The sequence below is a fragment of the Coptis chinensis genome, chromosome 3, assembly GCF_015680905.1.
Source record: "Coptis chinensis isolate HL-2020 chromosome 3, ASM1568090v1, whole genome shotgun sequence".
NCBI classification, from domain to species: Eukaryota; Viridiplantae; Streptophyta; class Magnoliopsida; order Ranunculales; family Ranunculaceae; genus Coptis; species Coptis chinensis.
In genome coordinates this window covers 104,019,640-104,044,407 of record NC_141458.1, presented here as the reverse complement: position 1 = coordinate 104,044,407, position 24,768 = coordinate 104,019,640, and the positions used below count along the sequence as shown (strand labels likewise).

The following is a 24,768-nucleotide window of genomic DNA, read 5'->3' as shown; positions in this document are numbered from 1 at the left end:
AGAATTTGGGAAGTTGAGTGCTCCTAGAAAGAAGTGTGTCTTTATAAGATACAGTGAGACTTCTAAGGAGTATATCTTCCTAGGGAAGGATACTCAAGGGCATGTCACAGAAATAGAAGCACGTAACGTCAGATTCTTAGAGGATCAATACCCAATGAGGGTTGAGGTTGATAAGGATCTACGACTTTACGAAGTTGACAACCTTATAACTGCTGTTGAACAAGGCAAAGATGAAACTTTCATCAACCCTGATTCCAGTGACAATGGCATTTGTCAATCCCAACTTCGTAAGAGTGTTAGAGGCCATATCCCCAAACGTCGGTTTGAGATTGAAAGGGAGATAAATATGACCAATGCACTTACAAAAATATCTGATGAACCTAAAACGTTCAAGGAGGCCATTTCTGGGTCCAATACAAGTAAGTGGATGGAAGCTATGAAGGAAAATTTGGAGTCGATGAAGAAAAACAAAGTATGGGACATAGTTGATCTACCTCCAAACAGGAGATCTATTGGGAACATGTGGGTTCTCAAGATCAAGAAAAATGTGGAAGGGAACATAGACAAATTCAAAGCTAGGCTTGTTGCAAAAGGTTATACCCAAAAAGAAGGAATAGACTATGAGGACACATTCTCACTAGTAGTGAGATTTGTCTCCATACATCTCCTATTGTCAATGGTTGCCCACTTAGATTTAGAGTTTTACCAGATGGATGTCAAAACTGTTTTTCTCAATGGAGAATTGCAAAGGAAATCTATATGGATCAACCCACTGGTTTTTCAATCAAGGGTTAGGAACACAAAGTGTGTAAACTGAACAGATCCATATATGGTTTAAAACAGGCATCTAGATAGTGGAATCTGAGATTCCATGAAGTATGCTTCAAGACAAATTCGAAATGGTAAATGAGGACCATTGCGTATATGTCAAGACATCTAAAAATGGTTTTGTGATTCTATTTCTATATATGGATGACATTTTGTTAGCAGGTAACAACAAGACATTGATAAATTCCACTAAGGAGTAGTTGTCATTAAACTTCAAAATGAAGGACATGGGTGAAACTAGTTATGTCTTAGGAGTTAAAATAACTCGAGATCGGCCCAAACGCTTATTGTCTTTGTCTCAGGAGGCATACATCAAGAAGGTTTTGGAAAGATTCAACATGACTGATTGCAAGAAAATGGATCTCCCAGTAAGTTTAGGAAAGTCTTTAAGTTATGAAATGTCTCCCAAGTATCCTACTGAAACTCAGGCTATGAAAAATGTACCATACTCAAGCACAGTCAAAAGCTTTATGTATGCAATGTTGTGCATGTACAAGGCCAAACATCTGTTATGCAGTTAGGTTAGTATCAAGGTTCCAAACAAATCCTGGGGTCGCACACTGGAAGGTTGTCAAGAAGATAATAAGGTATCTCAAAGGCACCGTGGACTACTCGCTTGTCTACCAAGGGAAAGATCTTAAGCTGATTGGGTACTCCGATGCCGACTGGGCTGGACACCTTGATGAGAGGAAGTCAACTTCAGGATATACTTGCATAATGAATGGAGGTGCTATATCCTGGAGCAGCAAAAAACAAACTTCCATAGCACTTTCAACTATGGAAGCCGTATATTATATCTTTGCTTTCGCCACACGTGAGCCCGTGTGTGGCTCGTGACGATTCATCAAACACTTGTCAGTGTTCTCAAGAGTTGTTGAACCAGTTCACATCTGGACTAACAACATGGCTGCTCTTGCATATGCTAAAGATCCAAAGTACCATGGAAGAACCAAGCATATAGAGTTAAAGTACCACTACATACGACAAATGATACTGAAGAAGAAAGTGGTTCTACAACATATATCCACTGATCAGATGGTTGTGGATCCATTGACCAAACCTATTCCAAAGGAACTCTTCCTTGCACATGTAAAAATGCTTAGGTTAAAGAGGATGTGATTATGCTAAGAACACTTTGATGGTTTAATGAATAAATGTGCATTCTTTCCAGTTCGATTGCATTCTCATTATATTGTTTATCATCCCATATGTATGTCAGTAGGGTTGACTGGTTCACTCACATGAACAGTCACTTCCATTTTAAACAGTGGGAGTTTAGCTTGACAAGTCACTAAACTTTATGGGAAGGGTGGACCTAGTGCCGAGTCATGCCCCTTCTTATAATTGGATAAGAAGAAACAGGCTTCATAGGGAAGATTCTGTCTAAACCTACAAACGGTTGTTGCCAAGTGCAAGCAAAGTATCATTGGAATTGTCATTAGGGATGGCAACACTTACATGGTATGAGTGGACATACAAATATCTATTGTTGAGTAAACAAATTAGATACTTTTGCCATGACATGTTTTCACACAACATGTATATAGTTGACCACCTGAGAGCAAGAAAATAAATATCCCTAAAAATTCTTGTTATGTGAGCTCAATTGATAGGTTTTTTGTTTAAGACATATCGAATGGTACCCTCCTTGAACTTTTGACCTTGTCAAGAAAATAAGAGGACTACTCGTAACTTTGGTTTGCTCCCCACAAGCTCTTACTAAAAGGCTGGCTGGATGCATACTGGGAAGTTGGTAGAACTATGACGACAATGACTTGCTTGCAAAGGTTAAAAGAACTGAAGGTTTATCACACAATCACTGGGATTCTACCTGGCCAGGACAATAGATGATAATTGTGAATCATGTGATACGTTTTTTACTTTATGGTGTGGACTCATAGGGATGAGTGCTATTTGTCAAAGTGATAAAACAAACAGATCTTGAGGTATACACACACTCTCCGGATATTAGGTTTCCAGATTCGTCTTCTTTAAGATTACTTTCATGGTAGATCATTGTGTCGTGTTTTTCATTGCGACTTGCTACTTCACAGATATCATGATACGTGTGTTAGGGTTACATGAACCATTTGCCGTGTGAGACACACGAATGGCTAAGCATTCTACTTAAACGCTTCTCTTAGAAACCTTCTTCGCCGTTGTGGGCGAGTGGGAGATGTTGGAAATAAGGTCGGGTCATACCTGATATGGATAAACACCCACCAAGATAAGGATAAACCACCGGGATAAGGATAACCACCAGGTATTGGGATGAGTATAAGACTCTATCCTTAGCCGATTTTGGATAAGTATGGAACTCTATCCTAGCCGAATTTGAGGAGGTGGGAGAGCTCTATAAATAGAACCCTCACATATTGATCATCCCAAAAACGAGCAAATCTCTCCCTCCTTTTAATAGTGGCCTCCAATGTTTTCTAAATAAGAAGCTAGTTTTTCGTAAAGATTCCATAGGTGGTAACCTCCATTGCTAGTTATTGTCTGTTCTTGGTTCTTGGTTTGTGAACAAATGTTGCTTCCCGTTCGTGGTTGGAACTTGACTCTAGCTAAGTTGAGAAGAAGAAGATCTTGAGTGTGCAAAAACATCAACTTCAGGTAGATCAAAGCTTGGAACTTTGAATTAAAAGTTGTGACCAAGTCACGATCTTACGTTTTCACGACTACTTTATGCATGTGATATAGCGTAATTGTACATATCGTAGAAATCATGCATGAGATATCGGTAAAAACCCTACATTGGTATACTACTTGTGTCGGTTTTAGCCTTTTACAACTGTAAATTTGTTTTGGGAAAACACAAACCGACACAAGAAATAGAACTGTTGTGTCTGTTCTTCTTTAAACCACACAAAATGGATCCCTTCTTGTGTCAGTTTTAGTGGATCACCTCTTACGAAAAATAAAAATGTAGAACAATAATTGACATGTATGAAAACATTGCCATCCACATCAATGTAAAACAACTAACAATCTCAAAAACAATTTCATTTCATTACAAAATAATTCCATTATCCAACATCTGTTTACAACCAACCAACCAACTATCCAAAATACAAAAACAAAACCCACAAAATAAAACCTAACACCATGTGAGAAAATGATTTCACGTCTAGCTTTTATCCATCCATCTAGCCATCATAGCTGCGTTCTATTAAGTTCAATCTACAAAAAAAGAAAAAACAAAACAAAAGAAGTAGTTAGGTTCAATATATCGTAAAACGACAAAATTCATTATAGTACAAAATGCAAATACGCTACATGTTCACATGACATAACCTTAAATATGTGCTTTTTAAGTCAAGATAAGCAAAAAACAAGTAAAACTAACAAAATCTAAAAAACACACCATCCATTGATAAGTACATACACGTGATCTAAAGCTCATATTTCTTCACCTTCAACCCACTTTCCAATAGCTGCATAGCCTTGTCACCTCTAACAATAACACTACCCTAACTTGGGACGGAGGTTTAAAAAACGCATTGGGGCTTAAGCCTAAAGGCGCGTGCCTTAAGCCTTCTAGGGGTTTTGCACCTTGAAGCATAAGCCTTACAAATTTATACATGTATAATGTGATTATATGAGGCTATAGCCTCACTGGTGTGGGACATGCACTTTAAGGCTTAGTAAGGCTCAGCCTCACTAGAAGTCGGGTATTACCCCAGCCAAACCTTTTTCTTTCTTTCTTTTTTTTGCTTTATTTACTTTTTCCCACTGTTTCAACAAGTTAGTATTGAGTCTATTACTTTGATTCAGTGAGTGTCTTTCTGTCTATGACTATGGGTCTATGTGTGAGTCAGTGAGTGTCTACTTTCTACTGACTATGTCTATGTCTATGTTTCAGACGTATTCGACTAGCTTACCTTTTTATCTTCATTTTACAACAACCACCACCAACGCCAAAATGAGACATAATTTCCAGATACTAACCTCTGAGTTAAACCAAAGCTAAAATGAGGGATCACATTTCGCTCCCTTTTAAAATGGTGAGACAGATTATTTACTACTCTTATAAATAAAAATCTAAAAATTTAACCAGTTACTTTAGGCTCGAGCAAAATATAATAGATAGCATAGCATACCAGGACACATATCCGGGCATAACCCAATGATAACACTAGATGACTCCGGGCCTTCATAATCGGATAGCATGAAATCTCCTCCTGGTTCAACGGGTTGATCAGTAACAACTTTAAGTCTTTCCACCAAAGCTTCCTCATGCCTATTTGCTGGCAACTTGCGTGATCAATATTTTTTTGCACTGGTTGGCTTAGTTCAACACCAAAGCGTGCTAACCTCTTTGCCTTTGCTTGCGTCTCTCTGCATTTCATGTGTACAAAGTTTCATTAGCAGAGGGTGAAGGCGGGGATCTTGTTCACACCCAAATGTCTAGATCAATGGATAAAACAACAGTGTTGGCTACTACAATTCTCAAAAAAAAAAATTGAAGGAGAAACAAACGGAAGAATCGGAGAGAGGAGAGAGAGAGAGAAATCAGATCATACATAAAGTTACTTCAGATCCTATCCAGTGTGTCCTTTTCTTCCAAGCCTAAGCAGAACAACCATTTGGAATCTGACTTTCTATCCACTTAAAAAGACTTGGTAAATCAACACCAGTCCCATCTAATTGTTCCTGTACATAAAACATTCAAGAAAATGACCAAGAGTTAAGCTGAGATATAGTTTCCTTTTACTCCTATACAACAGGTACAAAAATATTAAGTGTAAAAATTATCCAAAAAATAAAAATAAACTCTAAAATTAAAGTATGTAAGCCAAGTCCAGCACCTTGTACTTCTTAGCAAATTTACATAATAGCATACATTTCTATGCATGCACAGGTCCAGGAAAGTTGGTATAAGGGCTTGCATTGTGCCTGCGGGAATATTTGTCAACAAGGCTACCACTTTCTTGTGTTGTAGCTTCGGAGGGCCTTTTCAAAACATCACTATGTAAAAACCGACGTGGATCAAACACTACAAAATTTCAAACTCCACAAACCTAGTACACATGATAGAGTGCCTACTTCACCCACTATGTCCCACTCTTTGGAGTTTGGACTCAAAATTAATTCCTTTTCCAGAATCTGGTAATTACTGGCGTCTCGTTTTAAAAGGTCTATAGAGCTTTTCCTAAAATACCAACTTTTTAAAAACGCAATTAGTAGATAAATAGATATGACGTTTTGAAATTTGGTATATAATTAAGTGAAACACTTTTTTCCACCACATGCGCAGTCTCTCCATGCTGCTCTTTTTGCTACTTTTGACCTTAACATGATTTTTTTTAACCTGACCTGGCATAAACTTATCACATTTACAAACTATGTTGTACCAATGCAGTAAGAAGTCTGGCATGTCACAGTTAATTTTAAGATTCATACTATATCAAAAATCAACTGAAGACACGAGTAAATGTTCAAGTGTTAAAACACCCTATCAAGAACCAAAATTTGTAAATAAAACTGAAGAAAGAAACAAACCACCAAGTGAGCACTCTAAGCCTCCAACTCATCTAGCGTTGTCTCCCAGTTTTCGACGAAATTTCTCATTTCAGTAGTAATAGCCAACTCCAACTAAACGAAAAATACTGTCTCATTACATGCTAATACAGTACCCAGGGATGGAGAAACAAAAAGAGAAACTCACCTCCTCCCCATGAAGATTTTTAGCTAATTCTGCTCTTACATCAATTTCAACTTGTGTGAGTGACTCCTTCTCCAGTGATTCTTGCGCCTCTGCTGCCTAATAATTAGAATGAGCGAAAAGGGGAGAATGCATATAATTGACACAAGAGACAAAGATTAACTCGGATGAAAAAGATACATACCTTACTCTCGACTTCCTAAAGCTCTTTAATTAGATCTTCTATTTCCAAGTCAGTGAGAGGTGCCTGAACAACCCAAAAATGATAATGTAAACAAGAAATTCATGCAAACTTGAGTAAACAAGATGGAGGGAGGAGACCGGTTTTGTTCTTTTTGTCCTTGAAGAAAGACCATAGTGAGAGTAAAGGTGCCATTAAGTTTATTTGGGCCTTGGCCCATAAGTCCTTTTATTTGATGTGTCGGTTTGCTGAAAAACTTTTAAACTTTAGGCGAGAAAAATAAGGAAGCGACACAACAACTCATTTATTCTGTGTGGTCCAACTTAAAAGCGACGCAACAACAAATTTCTTGTGTCACATCTCTCAAAACGGACACAACAAACTCTTCTCTAAACAAAACCGACACAAGAGATTTTGTTGTGTCACTTTTGGGTAAAACCATCACAATTAGTTTTTAAGAAGCCCTTTTTTTAGTAGTGTCAAAAAAAACAGTTTTGTAAGTTTTTTTTTTTACCAAATAAGTTAGGGTTAGGCAGACCCTCACCTGCATATATAATTAAAGTCTTTGATACACCGTGCCAGATGCGTCTTCTAATACGCCATCTGAAGATAAGTCAGAGACATGAAGAAGTCAAGTCAAGAAGTCTATGGTTGTAACTGTTTAGGACACCTAATCATTCTCTGTAATAGTTTTCTGTAATCTTGTATTAGGAGTACTATATAAATAGACAATTGTAACATTGATTGCTTAAGAAAGAAGAAACAAAAATTCTAGGGTTTCAGAGTTTATTTTGGTATCGGAACTAGAAAATCGCCTCACGACGTAGATCCATCCTATTTTTTCAATTTCTTCATTTTGATTCAATCTTTCTTCACTAAACATTGATTCTATTCAATCAAACACTATGACAAGAACAAATCAAACGATTCAACCATCATCAAACCTTAATCTTATTATCAATGGTGGTGATCATCAAATCACTCCTCAAATTAATGGAGTTACAGATCAAAACAATGATCAAAATCATTCTAATCTTCAAAACAATGTAGCTGAAGATCAAATCAATCAATTTAACGCTGCTGCTTCAATTCCAGCGAATTTTTCTCATAATCAATATCAAGTTCAGAATTCTCAAGACTTCTATATACAGAATCAAGGTTTACATCAGTTTCAACAACAAACTCAAGGTTTACATCAGCCTCAACATCAAACTCAAGGTTTGCATCCATCTCAGCAACCAACTCAAGGTTTCAATCCCATTAACATAACGTATCACGGTGTTCACTCTTCAATACCAAATTAAGTTCCTTAATTTACTAGCTTTAACGCTCCAATGGCTGTTCCACCAACAACAGGTTCTTACTCTTTTCAAAACATTTCAAGTATGGTACCTTTGAAGCTCAAGCGTGATAATTATCTGATGTGGAAACAAGTCTTTTTACCTCTACTCAAAACACATGATCTAATGGGATTAATAGAAGGTACTAACATTTGTCCATCAAAGTTTCTACTTAATGGTACTGGAAATTTTTCTCCTGTAATTGATCCTCAATATATAGCATGGGTAAAACGAGATCAAATGCTATTGATATGGATAAATGCTACTTTATCTGAGGAATTACTTCCATATGTTGTTGGTGTATCCACTTCTAGAGAGTTATGGTTGACTTTGGAAAAGAGGTTAGGCACAATTTACATTTGCCCATGTGATTCATTTAAAACACAAACCGCAAGAAGTGAAGAAGGGTGAGTTAACAATGCCGAGTACCTTCAAAGGATCAAGATAATTACCGATAGCTTAGCCGCTTCGATTCTCCTCATTCGATGGTGATTTAATATATCATACCTTGAGAGGTTTACCTGCTGAGTACAACTCCTTTACAACTTCTATTCATACAAGATCAATTAATGATCCAGTTCATCCCGAAAGAATTATATGGATTACTTCTTAATGAGGAACTGACTATTGAACAAAGAACTAAAGGGCATCTTAGTACTGAACAAATCCATCAAGCCTTTGCAACATTTAACATCTCTAATAGAGGATCTTATGGCTCAAATGGAGGACGAGGAAATAGTTCATATGGAAGAAATGGTGGAAGAGGCAATAGTTATGGTGGAAGAGGAAATGGAGCATATAGAGGAAGAGGTTTTTACAATACTCAAGGCTATCAGAATTAGAATTTAGGATATAATCATGCTGGTTCTTCAGGGTATAACAATGGTGGCAATGGTTACTTAAAGGCTTCAGGATACAATAATGCAGGATCTTCAAGGCCACAATGTCAAATATGTAACAAGTATGGGCACATTGCTTTAGACTGTCACAATCGAATGAATCATAGTTTCATTGGCAGAATTCCACTAGCTAAACTTGCAATGCTTGCAACCTTTCATGACATTCCTTCATCTAGTCAGTTTAATGCTTCTTCTCAGTTCAATGACACCGTCTATTATGATGCGTAGTATACTGGTTCTCATGATACTCAGTATAATGGCAATGACACCTCCTATTATGATGCTCAATATAATGGTTCTCATGGTGCTCAGTGTAATGGTTCTCATGCCTCAAATCAAGCATCAAGTTCTCATCAAAATGACTCTTGCTAGTATGTTGACACTGGTGCATCTAATCATCTTATCGCTAATATCAACAACTGGATTCTCACACCGATTACAAAGGATCCGACAAAGTTCTCGTGAGGCAATGGACAAGGTTTGCCTATCGTACATACTGGTTCTACTTCAGTTAATACTTTACATTCCAATCATAAATTCCAATTGAAAAATGTTTTACATGTCCCTAGTATAAAATACAATCTCTTGAGTGTACACAAGTTTGTTTTAGACAACAATTGTGTACTAATCTTTACTCCCAATGCTTTTTTTGTCAAGGACATGGCATCAGGGAGGATGTTTTTCCAAGGACAAACTAAGAATGGCTTGTATCATTTGCATTTTTCAGCACAGCCTTCTCATTTTCCATCTTTTCCTACTACTTTCATTTCAAATACAGCTTCTCATACAATCTGGCACAGTCGATTGGGTCATCCTGCTACCCCAATTCTGCATAAACTCATTCAAGCAAAATGTATTGAAGTTCACAATCAATCAAAATCTTCTTTTTGTCATGATTGTACTATAGGAAAAATAACCAAATTGCTTTTTACTTTGTCTGTTTGTAAGTCTATTGCACCTTTGCAATTGCTTCACATGGATTTGTGGGGCCCCTCTCCTGTTATTTCAGTTAGCGGAAATAAATATTTTGCTACTATTGTTGACGATTTCTCTAAATATTGCTGGTTTTTTCCTTTGCATTCTAAATCTCAGTTTTGTTCTATCTTTGAATCATTTAAATCTTTCATTGAAATTTTTTTGTCTCACAAGATCAAAGTTGTTCGAACTGATAATGGGGGAGAATTCATTAGTGCCAAATTCAAAAACTTTCTTTATTTATCTGGCATTGCACATCAATTCTCCTGTCCTCACACTCCCGAACAAAATGGAGTGGTGGAAAGAAAGCACAAACATATTCTAGATATGTCTCGAACTCTCATCTCTCAATCCTATATTCCATCTAAATACTGGGTAGATCTCTTTTCCACTTCAGTCTATCTAATCAACAGGTTGCCTTCATCTTCTTTAAACTTCATTTCACCATGGGAAAAGGTATTTCACAGGAAACCTAATTATTCTAGACTCAAAACCTTTGGATGTAGCTATTATCCCTGGTTAAGACCTTATACTTCCAACAAGTTAGAGTTAAGGTCTAAACCTTGTGTTTTTATTGATTATTCTTTGAATCACAAAGGTTATAGATGTCTTCATCTCAACCCCGGCAGAGTATACATTTCCAGACATGTGATTTTCAATGAGCATGAATTTCCCTTCAAACTTGTCAATCCTCAAACTTCCTTTAATCCTAATTTCTCCTCTATCATACCTAGACAAGTTTCCACTGTAGATTCATCATTACACAATAAAAATACACTTAATATCATCACTTCCAACCCTTCTAACATTTCTCAATCTTCATCTGTCAAAATTCCTTCTTCGTCTAATACTCATTCTATGCAAACAATAGCTAAGCATGGTATTTCTAAACAAAAAGCTTTAAACTCCACTAAACATCCTTTACCTCATGCACTTCAAGTTAATCTTTCTGCTATTCATTCCTTCTACTCCTACCTGTTTCTCTCAAGCCATTAAGGATTCAAACTGGAAATATGCTATGGTTAGTGAGTTTAATGCACTTCCCAAAAACAACACTTGGATTCTAGTACCACCTTCTCCTTCTCAGAATATTGTGGATAATAAATGGGTGTTTAGGCCAAAACAAAAAGCAGATAGTACTATTGACAAGCATAAAGCAAGATTGGTGGCTAAAGGGTTCAATCAAAGAATATGGTTTTGACTACCTTGAAACCTTCAAATCGTTGCTAAACCTACTACTATCGGACTAATAATTTCCATCATAGTTCATTATAATTGGGATATAAGGCAATTGGATGTTTCTAATGCCTTTCTACATGGTCATCTCAAAGAGGAGGTCTTTATGAAACAACCACAGGGATTTGTTGATCCTACAAAGCCTCACTATGTCCGCAAGTTATTAAAATCTTTATATGGTCTTAAACAAGCACCTCGTGCTTGGTATGAAGAGTTGTTTCAAGTTTTATTAGCTATTGGCTTTAATACTTCTTGAAGCGGATCATTCATTGTTCATTATGAAAGACTCAATGTCGGATTACTTTCATACGTGTATGTGGACGATATTCTAATTACTGAGGGGAGCTCTAAACTCGTATATCATTAAGTTATTGCTAGACTGAAGTTCATTATTTGCTATGAAAGACTTGGGCACTCTTCATTACTTTCTAGGTTTGGAGGTACAAAAGATCAAAGGGGTTTATTTCTATGTCGGACAAAATACACTTATGATCTTTTGAAGAAAGCAAACATGGTGGATGCCAAGCCCGCACTAACTCCAATCTCTTCTAGTTGCAAACTAGATTCACATTTAGGAGAAGTACTCGGAACCAACTACTTACGGATCTCTTGTAGGAGCCTTGCAAGATCTCACTGGACAAGGCCCGACATCTCCCTTTGTTGCCAACATGGTTTGTCGGTTCATGCACCGGCCCAAGAGCTCCTCATTTTTTGCCAGATTAAGCACATCATAAGGTATCCGAAGGGCACACTTGATAAAGGTATTTGGTTTACTAGAAGTTCTTTCAATATTCATGCATATACCGATGTTGATTGGGTTGGATGTCCTATAGATAGATGATCTATTACTGGGTATGTGTGTGTTCATAGGAAATAATCTTATTTCATGGTTCGCCAAGAAGCAACATACGCTTGCTCAATCTAGTACCAAGCCGGTGATATCGTTCTTTAGCACACACATTGCCTCGAGAGATTTATTGGATTTGTCTTTCGTTAAAGGATTCGCGACATTCCTTTATCTCAATCTCCCTAACTTCACTTGCGGACAACATTAGTGTTATTGCATTAGCTAATAATCCTATCTTTCATGCACGCACAAAACATGTGGAGATTGACTATCATTATATTCGAGAGCTCGTGATCAACAAAGTCATTGATCTCAAGTATTTATGTACCCGGAGATCAACTTGCGCATATATTCACAAAAGGATTATGTACACGAGATTCCATCCGCTCTTATCCAAGCTTTCGGTTATTCCCTCTCCCCTTCAACTTGAAAGGGGGTAATACGTCATCTGAAGATAAGTCAGAGACATGAAGAAGTTAAGTCAAGAAGTCTATGGTTGTAACTGTTTAGGACAGCTAATCATTCTCTATAATAGTTTTCTGTAATCTTGTATTAGGAGTACTATACAAATAGACAATTGTAACATTGATTGCTTAAGAAAGAAGAAACAAAAATTCTAGGGTTTCAGAGTTTATTTTCTTCCTCCACTATTATATTTAAAAGAGCATCTAGGGGAGGAGACCACTAGATATAATAATTACAACCAACCTAATATAAGTTTGTCAGCTAATTTGCCACTCTGTTACACTCTCTATACATATGAGTGAAAGAGATATAATAAAAATAACTAATTAAAGAGTGGACAGAGTTGATCAAGTCCTCACAAAACTATGGAGATTTTTCACGCTTGTTGATAGCTTGGATGGCATTCAGTGAATCAGACTCCACAAGAAGCTAGGTGCTTATATTGTAAAGATAGACTCAGAGTCATTCCTACTTCAATCGCCTTAGTCTCTTGGTAAAGAATATTGTCTCGGTCTCCACTTCCATTATATGCATATACTATCCCAAAAAAACAGTTTTTTAAGTTGAAAAACAAGTTTTTGCTATTTATCATAATTTTTTTTTTTACCAATAAATATTTTTTGGGTGAAAAAACAACTTTTTAGAAAAATAGAGACCAAACATGTTTATTTTTTCAAAAAATGTTTTTTCACTAATAAATAAAAGGTGATCTTGGACACACGCATAAAAACACTCCTATACCTCAACTTTAAAATAAATAAATAAAATTGTTTTAGACACATTTATGTTCTTAAATTATCATTTTTTTTATTAGACTTACCGAAGACAAAACAATTCATTTATTAGAATATATATACATCGTTGCACTATTAAGGACCCAATACTAAACCCTAGATACTATAAGTTTTTCACTTGTAACTGGAAAAAAAAAAAAAAAAAAAAAAAAAAAAAAAACAACAACGTGTTCTGCTTCTTCTATAAAATAAATGATTTTGATTTCTTCTCTAATAACCTTTTCTTTAGCAATATTTCTCTCACTAATAAACATGCAAGCAACCCATATTTGATTTGAATCAACCAGTAATGGAGATGAATACCACCAGCCTAATGAAGATGAAGAAAAAAAAAATTGGAATCAAATTTTAGGCATGTGTTGTTTCCATTTTTTTGCTCCTATTGAAAATACCTCAAATTAATTTGGGAGATATTATTGGATTGAGGCGGGGTATAACAAAAACTTTAGTTAGTTATTGGGTATGAGAGTGTTTTTATAGGTGTGTCCAAGATAAATCTAAAAAAATTCCCAAATCGGGACTTCTCAAAATAATCACATAGTTTGAAACAAATTAAGATCAGTCAAACAATAACTGATGAAAGCAGCAACACTCCACTCTAGGGTTTAATGTTTTGTTTTTATTAGCTTAAGAAAGGGAAGGAACGCTAAATAAACCTCACTCGCGAGAAAAGCTCAATTCAACCAGTTTGTGAAACTGAGTTGTTAGATCTGCTTCAGTGTTTCCAAATGCAACGTTGTTTCTATGCTTGTAATAAGTTTTTTCTCTTACAATCGTTATTCTTTTCATTTAAAAAACTCTCTTAATATTTCAAATGATCCGACCCCCTAGTGTTACAACTAAGAATGTTATCTCCGCTTGCTACAATTGTACTGTTGATTATACGAATGAAAGTTATTTAATGTCTTCTTATGAACTACTTACTCAAAATACTGCTAGCTCACACTGCTTACTCAAATAACATGTTTGCTTGGGACAAGTTACGCCCTGGAGCGGAGTGTTGCTGCTTTCATCAGTTATTGTTTGACTGATCTTAATTTGTTTCAAACTATGTGATGATTTTGAGAAGGCCCGATTTGGGATTTTTTTTAAAACCGTTTATACCGACTCAGTTAAGCTTACGGACAATTTCAGTTTCACTTTGAGTTTGAACTAATGTTACTAGGATTTTGTCCCAGTTCTTTGCCTTGAGCACAATTGAACAAATATATGCACTCTTCTGTTTTAACTTTGAAGTATATGACAAATATTTGGTTGATTTGGATATCTATTAGGACTATATTCAACAATTTGCTTTGTTCCTCACGTGGAAACAACTGTTACACAGATTTTCAAAGCGTTTTGGTAAGTAAATTTCAACTTTCCTAGAACACAAGCATTAGTCACGGACTGCATATTGTACAGGAGGAGTAAATGTCCAGATAACTGAAAAACTTTCACCTACCCCACTCACTAAAAGCCAGAAACGAATACCCACCCCACTATCAAGTAACAAGATTTGGTTGAGAGATCAGTCACTGTCAATCAGGACAATCATTTAAGGAAATAATCAGAATATCATCATCTTGGAAAATTCACTGATTGCCAGCAGCAAGTTGTCATGGAGCCCACACAGATAGACAATGGCAAGGCTTTACTAAATTTGGCACGGGAGACAGTCTGCTCGTCCGGAAAGGAAAACTCAGGAAAGCTAACATGAATTCCTGCCAATGTTCTCAACCCCACAACCATATGCAGATACTTAATCCCAATATATATATACTAGAAACAATACAACAAAACTACTACAAAAGAGTAGACTACAATATCTACTAGAATTCATCATTCACTAGATTATACACATTTTACAGCTGATATTATTTCCTATATGCGGTCACTCGGTGTTTTGAGATATTACCTCACCAAATTTCAGGAAAAGTTGACCATCTGAAGTGCTCATGGATGTACAGTTTATCATGCCAGGATTCTTAATATTCGAGTATTCTTCCATGTAGCTTGCTACTTTAGTAGATGATGGTAGTAGAGGTAGTGGCATTGCTGGTTTTGGAGTAATGACTGGCACAAGTGACTCTAGCACACGTGTCACCTCGTGCATGGTTGGCCGATCACAGGGTTGCATCTTCGAACAGAGAAGACCCAGCTGAAATACTTTCTTAACTGCTCCGAGATCTTTACATGTGGCAGAGATGTCAGGATCTACTGTCTCCATCACACCATTGGTGAGAGTCTTGGACATAATCTGTTTACGAAAAATATGACAACATCAGTTATTTCACATTGCAAAAAGTATCAAAAACTGTAGGAACAATGAGCATCTTAAAATGTGCACAATTTTCGTTTTATGTCAAGATTATTGGCTCATGACAAATGTTTCACCTGTAGAAAATATTTAAAACCGATACTGAAATTGGCAAACAATACATCAGACAATCCTATTTTCCAACCTTACTGTACCCAATTTTACTTGGATCTACTTGAACAAATTTTTTTTCCTCTGTATATAGATCAACCAGTTTTCTACAAATGCTTTCAATTGAGTTGGTCTTCTCGATTTTAGTAAATTTCTACTGCCGGCATAATGGAACCACAAAATTATTGATATTCAATTATGCCAACTGAATTCACATAATGAAACTATAGTTTGAAGTAGGAAGTCCCATACCAGGTTATGAAGATTGGAATCATTGTCTACAGCTTTTCTTCCTGTCAGTAACTCTAGGAGGACAATCCCATAGCTGTAAACATCTGACTTCTCAGTTAGGCGAGAAGTGCGAGCATATTCGGGGTCTATGTAGCCAATGGTTCCCATTACGTATGTTGAGGTGAAAGTCTTGGTAATGCACAAGCTTTTGGCAATCCCAAAATCGGTAAGATGGGCTTCAAACTCCTTGTTCAAAAGTATGTTAGATGACTTCACATCTCTATGAATTATTCGGGGGCTGCAGTCGTGATGAAGGTAGGTGAGTCCCCGAGCTGCCCCAAGTGCTATGCGGAGACGAGTATCCCAATCAAGCTTCTGCTTTTTCCCGGGGCCTTGCAAAAAGTAAGAAGGTATTTAATAAAAACTCAATAACTCATTTAACTGCAAGAAAAAATCTTAAAGCCGTTGAAACTACATAATTGCATAAACAAGCCCGAACCCCACATGTTATCAACGTTAAGTACGAATATCAAAGGAAACTTTCATAACCATAAAGTACATCAATCAAATAACATCTGCTCAGACCCACAGATATAGTTCAGATGGACCACAAGTGTAATGTTAAAAAAACACTTACCATGTAGCAGATCCCAGAGGCTGCCATTCTCCATGTAGTCGTAAAAGAGAAGGTTTCCAGAGGGTGACAAGGAGTATCCCTGTAGGGTAACCAGATTCCGATGCTTGATGCTCCCAACTGTTTCGAGCTCTGTCTCAAATTCTTTCAGACTTTGAGGATAATGAGAGTAGAGCCTCTTTATGGCCACTGGTTTGCAATTCTTTAAGACACATTTATACACTGTGCTTGATGCACCATAACCAATAATGTATTTTTCACTCAGATTCTCTGTCATTCTCATGATGTCCTCGTACACGTGAAGAGCCATATTCATGTTAAGGATCACCAGCTTTGGTGTGATCTGATAAACTGAAGCTCAAAAAAGGAGAGAAAAAGAAGTACCGACTAGTGAGCAGGTATCTTTCTCAAAGCACATAGTAATTAGTTAATTACATAAACCAAAGATTGATTCAATACTGATGATATAAAGTTTACAAGATAACTGAAGTTCCACAGGCCAAAGGGGACTTAGATAAAGAATGTATTATCATTTTATATGCAATATGTGCTTACAATGTTACAAAGAGGATAACATATTTAAATGTATCAGAGCAATTTCCTTGCAATATTAGGCCTTTAGAGCGAATTGAATGCTCCCAATGTTTACCCAAGTGGTCAACCCACAAGCTTCCATTACTACTATTCATCAAAAGCTCCAAACGATTAGCTAATTAAGACTCTTAATCATCTTGGTGCGCACTAAACATTGGACAACATATTTATAGGTGACAGAGAGTAAACAAGCCTTTTGGGCCACAACAATAGCCTGCTCTTATACCATATTAAACAATGAACCAATGGGGCATCCAACTCATGTCAACAGTGAGTGTCAAACGGAAACCCCAACGTTCAAGTTGCCAATCGTTTCACGACCAGTTTCAAGTTTAGAAAACAAATGTCTAGCAAATACATGAGCAAAATCCCCATGCTCTTGTGAACAGGATATTTCAGATATTATGGAATTGATGTTTATCGAGTAGATATGGAGTGGGGACGCACCTGGTTTGTCCAGAGCTCCTTCAGAAAACGGAGGTGGATTGTGCGGTCTGCATGCTGCCACTAAGATCATGAGAAGGATGACCAGTGCACCTAAAGCAATTCCTAGGATAGCTGCTTTAGATATTGAGGCTGCAAACACCACGTTGGAGGAAAATAATGAAATTACCAAGAATTAGAAAAAACAATTAAACGCAAATATAACCTCATTAATTTTGGTTTTCAAGAAAATGAATGAGTTCGATGATATGGTTTTTAGAAAGTGGGGATGACTCTGAAAGGGCATGTTCATGAAGTGAATAATCTGAGAAGATACAGCAGCCATTTACAGGAATAAGGAAACCATAGGTCCCGTGTAGTGCCCATGATATTGATGTGCACAACGACCACACAGATTTGTTACAACGAGCAACAAATTGGAGAATAGCGACAGTAGAAAGATCCATCTAAGAACTTATGTGTACCTCGTTCAGGAGAGTGAGAATTGTGGCAAGGAGAATCAACCCAAGGACCGCAAAGCCCAGGATTTCCAACAAAGCTGCAGAGAAGACAGTCCACCCAGAATACGAAATCAGAACCATCTATGTCAAGAAAGCTGAAGTGGTAAGCTCTCCCACCAGGAAAAAATGTTTACAATCACTCACCTGCTCGGAGGAAACATTGAAAACTTTTTTCCCAAAGGAATATCACCAGCTAAGTTGTTGTATGACACATTTCTGCTTAGATGCAAATAAGATACTATGAGGACTGCAATTTTCACCTATAATCAACCTAATAATAAATTTGATAGAGTTCCCAGACAAAAAGATAACTTACAGAACATTTAGACTGAAGCAGTTGACAAGTGAAAGAAGGTCTCCAGTTAAATTGTTGTTCTCCACACGCCTGCATTATTTTGAACTCAAAATGATACAAGAAAAACACGCAGAAAATTAAAAGGGTCCTATGTTCGCCCAAGTATTACAATAAGAATCCATGCACAGTACAAAATATTCAGAAGGGCACCTGACAATGAATGTGTATCATTATCAGCTAGAACGAGTCTCCTTTTTGTTATGTTCCAGATAAAACACTCAAGGTTCCCACTTGAATTTCTTTCTTTCATTTTTTTCATTTTGATTTAGAAGATGGTTGGTAATGTGATTAGGTTAATTAGACTAGTTTTCCTTTTAGATTATTTCTAATTTGAATTAGGTATTGCTTCTAGTTGTTTCCTTTCAATTAGTTTTTAATTTGTACGCCTTCTTATAGGGTATAAAAAATTATGTAGGCCTTTGGCCATAATAGTTTTTGGTTGAATTGAATATTGGATTAGTAGAGATTCGTTGATGTTCTTTGCAATTGTGATTGCATCAGCTAGGGATCTGTCAAAAGGTGCACTGAACACACATTTGTCACAGAGCCAATGTCCTAAAAGTCTAAAACCTGAGGTTCTTCCCCCGAGAGGCTGAATTCGGGATTCATTCTCTAATATTAAACATCAGAAGTATAACTCACAGTGAAAACAAATTCTGTAGCTGACCGAGTTCCTGAGGAATTTGACCATAGAGTTGATTTTCTGACAGGTCTCTACAATATAATAGCATGGTTAGATTGGTTCAGAAACATTACACATGTATGTTAATGTAATAAAATAGGAAAAACTGGAGGTTCCTTACATCTCCATAACACTTCTCAGATTTCCAAACTCTGCCGGAATGTAACCAGTCAATCTGTTCTTGCTAAGAATTCTAGTGGATAAACATACAAGGCATTAGCTATAACTCTATAAAGAAGAAAAATGGAGATGGAATGGCACCAGATACTAGAACTTACAGTTTCAAAAGATGTTCCAAATCACCGACAGAAGAAGGAATGGAGCCAGAAATCTTGTTATTTGAGAGATCCCTGAGGAAAAGAAACTAATGAAATAAACATTCCAGGGCTGATCAAAAACACTTGTTTGGTTTGATGGTACTTACAAAGTATCTAAATTGCCAATCCGTGACAGTTCTATAGGGATAGGGCCTTTGAGATTGTTGGAGGAAAGATTCCTGTGGTTCACAAGAACAACACATACCCATAAGCTACCATACCATCCATACGAGTATATGACAGAACTTAGAGCATTAAAGAGTTTTTCTTTGAACATAATAAAATAGTCAACATGCTAATTCTCAATTTTCCTTTTTTTCCCTATCATTTACACAATGCATGCATTTGTAGATGCAGACTACTCCAACCCATCCAAGATATAGATATAAAAGTAGGATGGCATGACATACGACCACAGCACAAAAAAAGGGGTACGGCTGTTAAAAGGATAACATTCTGAACTACGAAAAATTGTTGAATAACAGGACTCACAAGGACGTCATGCTCTCAAGTCTTTCAAAACCAGGTGGGATACCTCCACTCAATTTGTTGCCATAGAGATTGCTGCCATCAAATCATTTGGTCAATATGATTATTAAATAGTGACATCAATTAATTCAAATAACTAGCCCCCTGGAAATAGTTAGAAGCTTACAGATTATTGAGATTCGTACATGAGCTTAGGTTATCCGGAATAGGACCCTGGAGATTGTTGTTAGCAACATTCCTGCATGCACGAAAAAGGCACAACAAACCAACTCACAAAACTTTGGTAAAACTGAAATTAATGAAGACTAAAGCTGGTACTAAAATACATTTAGTCAGAAGACACTTACAGTTCAAACAGATCTGTAAGCTTCCCAAGTTCAGGTGGAATATGTCCACTAAGTCGATTATCATTCAGCTCCCTGGGGATGTAAAACTTTAGTAGCTCAAAAAATAGTAAAATAATACTATTTTTCTTCCCAAAAGGTCTAAGAATAACAATGATCATCCATAATTCAGCACAGTATAACTTCATGCATGCCCACTTGCATGCATTCAACAACTATTCATGAGGTTGAACATATTTCCTAGTGACCACCTATTAGGCAAAATTAACTTTCCAATGAAAGTTAATGCAACTGGACAATTCTGATGTCGAATCATCCAAAAGACCACATTTTGAGAAATTTGTTCAAATAGAATATTGTCAGTCAATAGAATCAGGGGCCTGGGTAATCAGCAGGTTTAGGCAGTTAATAGCACTATGCCTTTTCGAGTTGTGTCCCCATGGAAAACAAGCATAACGAAGCATGAGAGCTTACTTCACCATAATCTCAACAATACCATCGACCAATAAGAAAATTTATCAAAGAGTAGAGAAGAAGCTTCCTTACAGATAGTGGAGATTTGACATGTTCCCCAGCTCAGGAGGAATTGATCCTGTAAGCTTGTTACCATGCAAATACCTAGAATTGAAGAAAATAATGGTTCCTTAAGATATATTTGTGGAGGTTCTTTAAGAACAAAAGCAATGAACTGTCAACACATATACTTTCTATTTGACCAAAGCGAAAATTCTACAACCAGCCACAGCAAAACCACTTACAATTTTTCGGTATAAGTTAAATTGCCGAGTATAGGAGGAATTGGTCCACTTAACAAGTTGCAGCTGAGATCACTGTATAGAAACAAAAGAGGAGAGACAATGGTCAAATAATCTACCAGAGCTATTGGAGGATGGCAGGATGATGCTCAAGGATGACATTATACAAGTATGGTGACTGCACACTCGTGAGGAAAAATTAAGGACTCCTTAATATTTCATATCAAAAAATTTATAACAAAAGTAAATTAAGAATGCTTACAGTACAGCAAGTGCCTGCATGAGACCAATCACGGATGGAATATTCCCAGTAAACTGATTTCCTTGCAGAGATCTTTCATGTAATAAGAGGGGAAAAGATGATGAATAAGTTAAATCATTATTATCAGACATTGAGAAATTACATTACACTACCAAAGACAACAAACTAAAATAAAATACAGTAGCATTTACTCACAATGTAGCCACTTGCAGAAATCCAATGTTGAAAGGAATTTCTCCCTTCAGCTGGTTGTAGGACACGTCCCTACAAATGAAAGAAAGAGCTTAAACACCACCAACTTTTCAAGAGTAGAAGACTTCCCCACAAGTCACAACAGAATTCAGTTAAGACGAAATACGTACAAGACCTGAAAGGCAGTACAATTCCCAATGTTCTCAGGGATGCTGCCAGTAAGACTGTTGTTTCTCACATCACTGCAATTGGCGAAACACAAACATACAAACATACCATTAAGGAACCCGTCCAAAACAAGACAAAGATGTAGATCATTGGAAATATTAATGAGAAGAGGCTGAAAACATACAAGTACCACAACCCAGTTAACTGGCACATATCAGGCGAGAGAGTCCCGGTTAAATTGTTTTCTCGGAGACCTCTGGAGTTAACACAAAAAACCAATTGTTACCCTAACTTAAGCAAAACGGATTCGAAAAAATAATCATAACATCAACAATAACAATAGTAATAAACAAGAAAAACGATTCACTTCAGACAAAAATTTCACTACACTCACAGATATTGAAGAACTTCATTCCAATAAATGAGTCTAGGTATGTCACCACTCAGCATGTTATGCGCCAGATCTCTGAAACAAGCAATTGTTAAGGTCATAGTAAGATATCAAACTACAACAAAAAATATAGTTGGTGGGGAGTGAGCATTGTTACTTACAAAAACTTCAAATTTGGAATCTGAGACAACGTCGAAGGAATGGGTCCAGTTAATTGGTTGTTTTTTAAATTTCTGACAAATTAGAAAGATTATAGCATGGATTCAGTACATAGTTCAGAAGTTCAGAAATAACACATTCTACTAAAACGTTTTTAGGGCTCACAAAAACTTACAATGATTCCAACTGTTTCAATTTTGAAACTGAAAATGGTATATCGCCATCAATAACATTAAAGGACAAATCCCTGAGCCAAAATCAAGCTTCAAGTCAAATTCATATAAACAAAAGCTATGGCTCACTGTGCATAAGTGTCAACCAAACTCCGATAACACCTAATAATACTTACAGGCTTTTGAGAGATGAACAGTCCCCAACTTCATCTGGGATTTGCCCAGAGAGGTGGTTTCCATTAAGATCACTGCCACACAATAAAACGGCAAATCATTATCAAAATTAGAAGTCAAACACAAAGCAGCAACACAATACCAACCACAAATGCATAAGATGAAAGAGAATACATGGAAAGTAGGCCTTTCAGATCTCCAATTGAAGGTGATATTTCGCCGCCGAGATTTAGTCCTGAAAGATTCCTGCATTACCAAAATGCAAGTCTTATTAATGTACTACAAAAGCTACCTGTCCACAACTCCAGATAACCACAACTTACAGTGCAATGACATTAAAGGTCACATTGTCACAAGTCACCCCCCTCCAAAAACAATAGTCAGAAGAATCTGTCCACTCGTATAAAACATTGTCAACATCCCGAAACGACTTCTTAACCTCCAAAAGTGTCGCTCCTTCAAATTGAAGAAAATTAGAATTAGTAACTTATAAACCAATAGATCAATATTCAGTCAATAATAACTATCTGAATTATTAAAAAAAAAACTCTCAAAAATTATGCACGAGCCATCTAAAAAGTTTATGATCATCTGCCATCAAATGTACAAGGCAAACTAGGGCAATTTCCATATGGCACATAAAAGCGTGAATTGTAGACATATACTGTACAAAGAGAAGAATAGAACCAGGAAGACCTAGAAGTTGGTTTGATGCAACAGGAATGTGGTTAGAGTATGTGAAGTTGCATGTGGCCTAATACTCGTTCACCCTTCATGTAATTCCCTACTTCAAAACTTTAAAACTTTCTAGTTTGTACTCAAGAGACTTCAAACTTGCTTAATTGAAAGCAAGGAGACTTCTACATTGAGCATATACTAATGCATGATATTTTATTCTTTTATCATCAATTTTTTTTTGGGTTCAGTACTCCTTTCTTCTTCACTGAAATTTGGTCATTCCTTCCAGCGTTCCATTTCTACATTTAGTTCCAATTTTAATCACTTTTGTCACTTGGGAAGAGTAGTACAGCAAGTCCTTAAGAAAAAAAATTTTAAATTTAGCTTTTTGATTATTATAACAAAGTCAAAGCCTTCAACACCCAACATTCTTAAAAAAACAACTTAGAAAATTAGGAAAAAATCTAGACTTATACATCAATCAAACAGTTCCCTACCAAGAAAAAAAAAATCAAAACTTTCAAACAGAAACAGTATAAAATTAATAAGCAGAAAAGCTAAGATATATAGTGAAAACTCCAGAAATGGCACATTTTTTAGCAAAACAAAGAAATATGACAAACAATTCAACAGTGAAAATGACATAAGATTGGGTCAAATTGAGCTGAAAAAAGAAAGTTTCAGAAGAAGAAAAGTTGCACTCTTGTTTTGATGAAAAACACACACTGGGACAACATAAGAAGAAGAAGAAGAAGAAGTAAAAGAAAACAATCTCACCGTCATCGTCATCAGTATCAGCTGCAATGAAGCTCAAAGAAGTGAGAAGAAGCATAACAGCAACAAGAAACACTCTAATAAGTAAACCATCAGTTCTGAAACCAAATGCCATGATAGCATTTGCAAGTGAACAGTTCACTCTAAACTAGCTCAAAGCTCATTTCTCTCCTCTCTCTCTCTCTCTCTCAACTAAGTTTGGAAGTAGAAGAAGAAACAAATAAGATGTTTTTTTAGAGTGTGGGGTTTTTACTTTTTTCTTCGTGCTTTGAGTTTTGAAGTGTGTTAAGTTGGTTTTAAGAGAGAGTGTTTGTTTTTGGGAGGTGGGGGAAGTTTAGATTGTTCCATCACATCATTCTGGCTCTATGTGCCTTTCTCTCTCTAGAAAAAGAAGTAAATGAAGAGAGGGGAAGGTAGTGAATTATTTTTGGTGGGAAAAAAAGAAAGAAAAAGTTAAAACTCTTCTGCCACTCCATCAGTTGGTTTTCTCTGCCACAACTTGTACCTGCCTGCAATTTCCACAGCTCATCTCCTCACCTATTATTTCTCTCACTCTCTCTCTCCTCTTCTTTGTTTTTTTACTGTTGATAGTTACTGCATGTGTTTTTTCTTCTTTTTATCTCCCTTTCGCTTTCTGCATCATCAGAGATTTCAGAGGCTACTCAATAATAAGGCTGCAACTCTTTTTCTGGACTGACAATGACTACTTCCTTCGCTTCTTTATGTATCTGCTGTTTCTCTATTATCTAGTTTCTTTCTTGTGCAAGTGAAAACGGTTATATGGGGTCAGGCTAGTATCGGGACCATAAACG

At 36.5% G+C, this 24,768-nt stretch overlaps 2 protein-coding genes and 1 long non-coding RNA gene across 7 annotated transcripts; 1 reads left to right on the top strand and 2 right to left on the bottom strand.

Moving 5' to 3' along the window:
- Nucleotides 1-3,814: 3,814 nt before the first annotated feature.
- On the bottom strand, nt 3,815-6,849 carry LOC147512415 (uncharacterized). 4 transcript variants are annotated; one of them, XR_015214926.1, is made up of 6 exons: nt 6,678-6,849; nt 6,497-6,585; nt 6,331-6,423; nt 5,352-5,481; nt 4,929-5,166; nt 3,815-4,008 (listed from the first exon to the last, which is right to left on the bottom strand). It is a non-coding gene; the product is annotated as an uncharacterized LOC147512415 (long non-coding RNA). The 4 variants fall into 4 exon arrangements; XR_015214923.1 differs by having other exon boundaries at nt 6,497-6,592; nt 6,678-6,841; XR_015214927.1 differs by lacking the exon at nt 6,331-6,423.
- A 1,159-nt stretch (nt 6,850-8,008) lies between these two features.
- LOC147512414 (uncharacterized) lies at nt 8,009-8,425 on the top strand. The gene has a single exon (XM_086598725.1). The coding sequence runs from the start codon at nt 8,009-8,011 to the stop codon at nt 8,423-8,425; it is 417 nt and encodes a 138-aa protein (XP_086454851.1).
- Nucleotides 8,426-14,968: 6,543 nt separating this feature from the next.
- ER (Leucine-rich receptor-like protein kinase family protein) lies at nt 14,969-24,226 on the bottom strand. 2 transcript variants are annotated; one of them, XM_086595378.1, is made up of 27 exons: nt 23,960-24,226; nt 22,828-22,960; nt 22,679-22,750; nt 22,507-22,578; nt 22,333-22,404; nt 22,160-22,231; nt 22,002-22,073; nt 21,792-21,863; nt 21,610-21,681; nt 21,443-21,511; nt 21,248-21,319; nt 20,989-21,060; nt 20,777-20,848; nt 20,234-20,305; nt 20,053-20,124; nt 19,890-19,961; nt 19,505-19,576; nt 19,359-19,430; nt 19,202-19,273; nt 19,041-19,112; nt 18,360-18,428; nt 18,188-18,259; nt 18,008-18,081; nt 17,547-17,675; nt 16,509-16,856; nt 15,893-16,263; nt 14,969-15,469 (listed from the first exon to the last, which is right to left on the bottom strand). In XM_086595378.1, exons 1-27 carry the CDS (start codon nt 24,069-24,071, stop codon nt 15,104-15,106), a joined length of 2,967 nt encoding a protein of 988 aa, XP_086451504.1. In that variant the 5' UTR covers nt 24,072-24,226; the 3' UTR covers nt 14,969-15,103. The 2 variants fall into 2 exon arrangements, with proteins under 2 accessions (XP_086451504.1, XP_086451505.1); XM_086595379.1 differs by having other exon boundaries at nt 21,615-21,681; nt 23,960-24,219.
- Between the last annotated feature and the right edge of the window lie 542 nt (nt 24,227-24,768).

Coding starts and splice junctions, on each gene's coding strand:
- ER (XM_086595378.1), bottom strand. CDS start 24,071: ATGGCATTTGGTTTCAGAACTGATGGTTTACTTATTAGAGTGTTTCTT. Junction 21,864..22,001: donor AATGAAGTTCTTCAATATCT/GTGAGTGTAGTG, acceptor TGTTAACTCCAG/AGGTCTCCGAGAAAACAATT. Junction 18,082..18,187: donor TCAATGTTTCCTCCGAGCAG/GTGAGTGATTGT, acceptor TCTTCTCTGCAG/CTTTGTTGGAAATCCTGGGC.
- LOC147512414 (XM_086598725.1), top strand. CDS start 8,009: ATGGCTGTTCCACCAACAACAGGTTCTTACTCTTTTCAAAACATTTCA.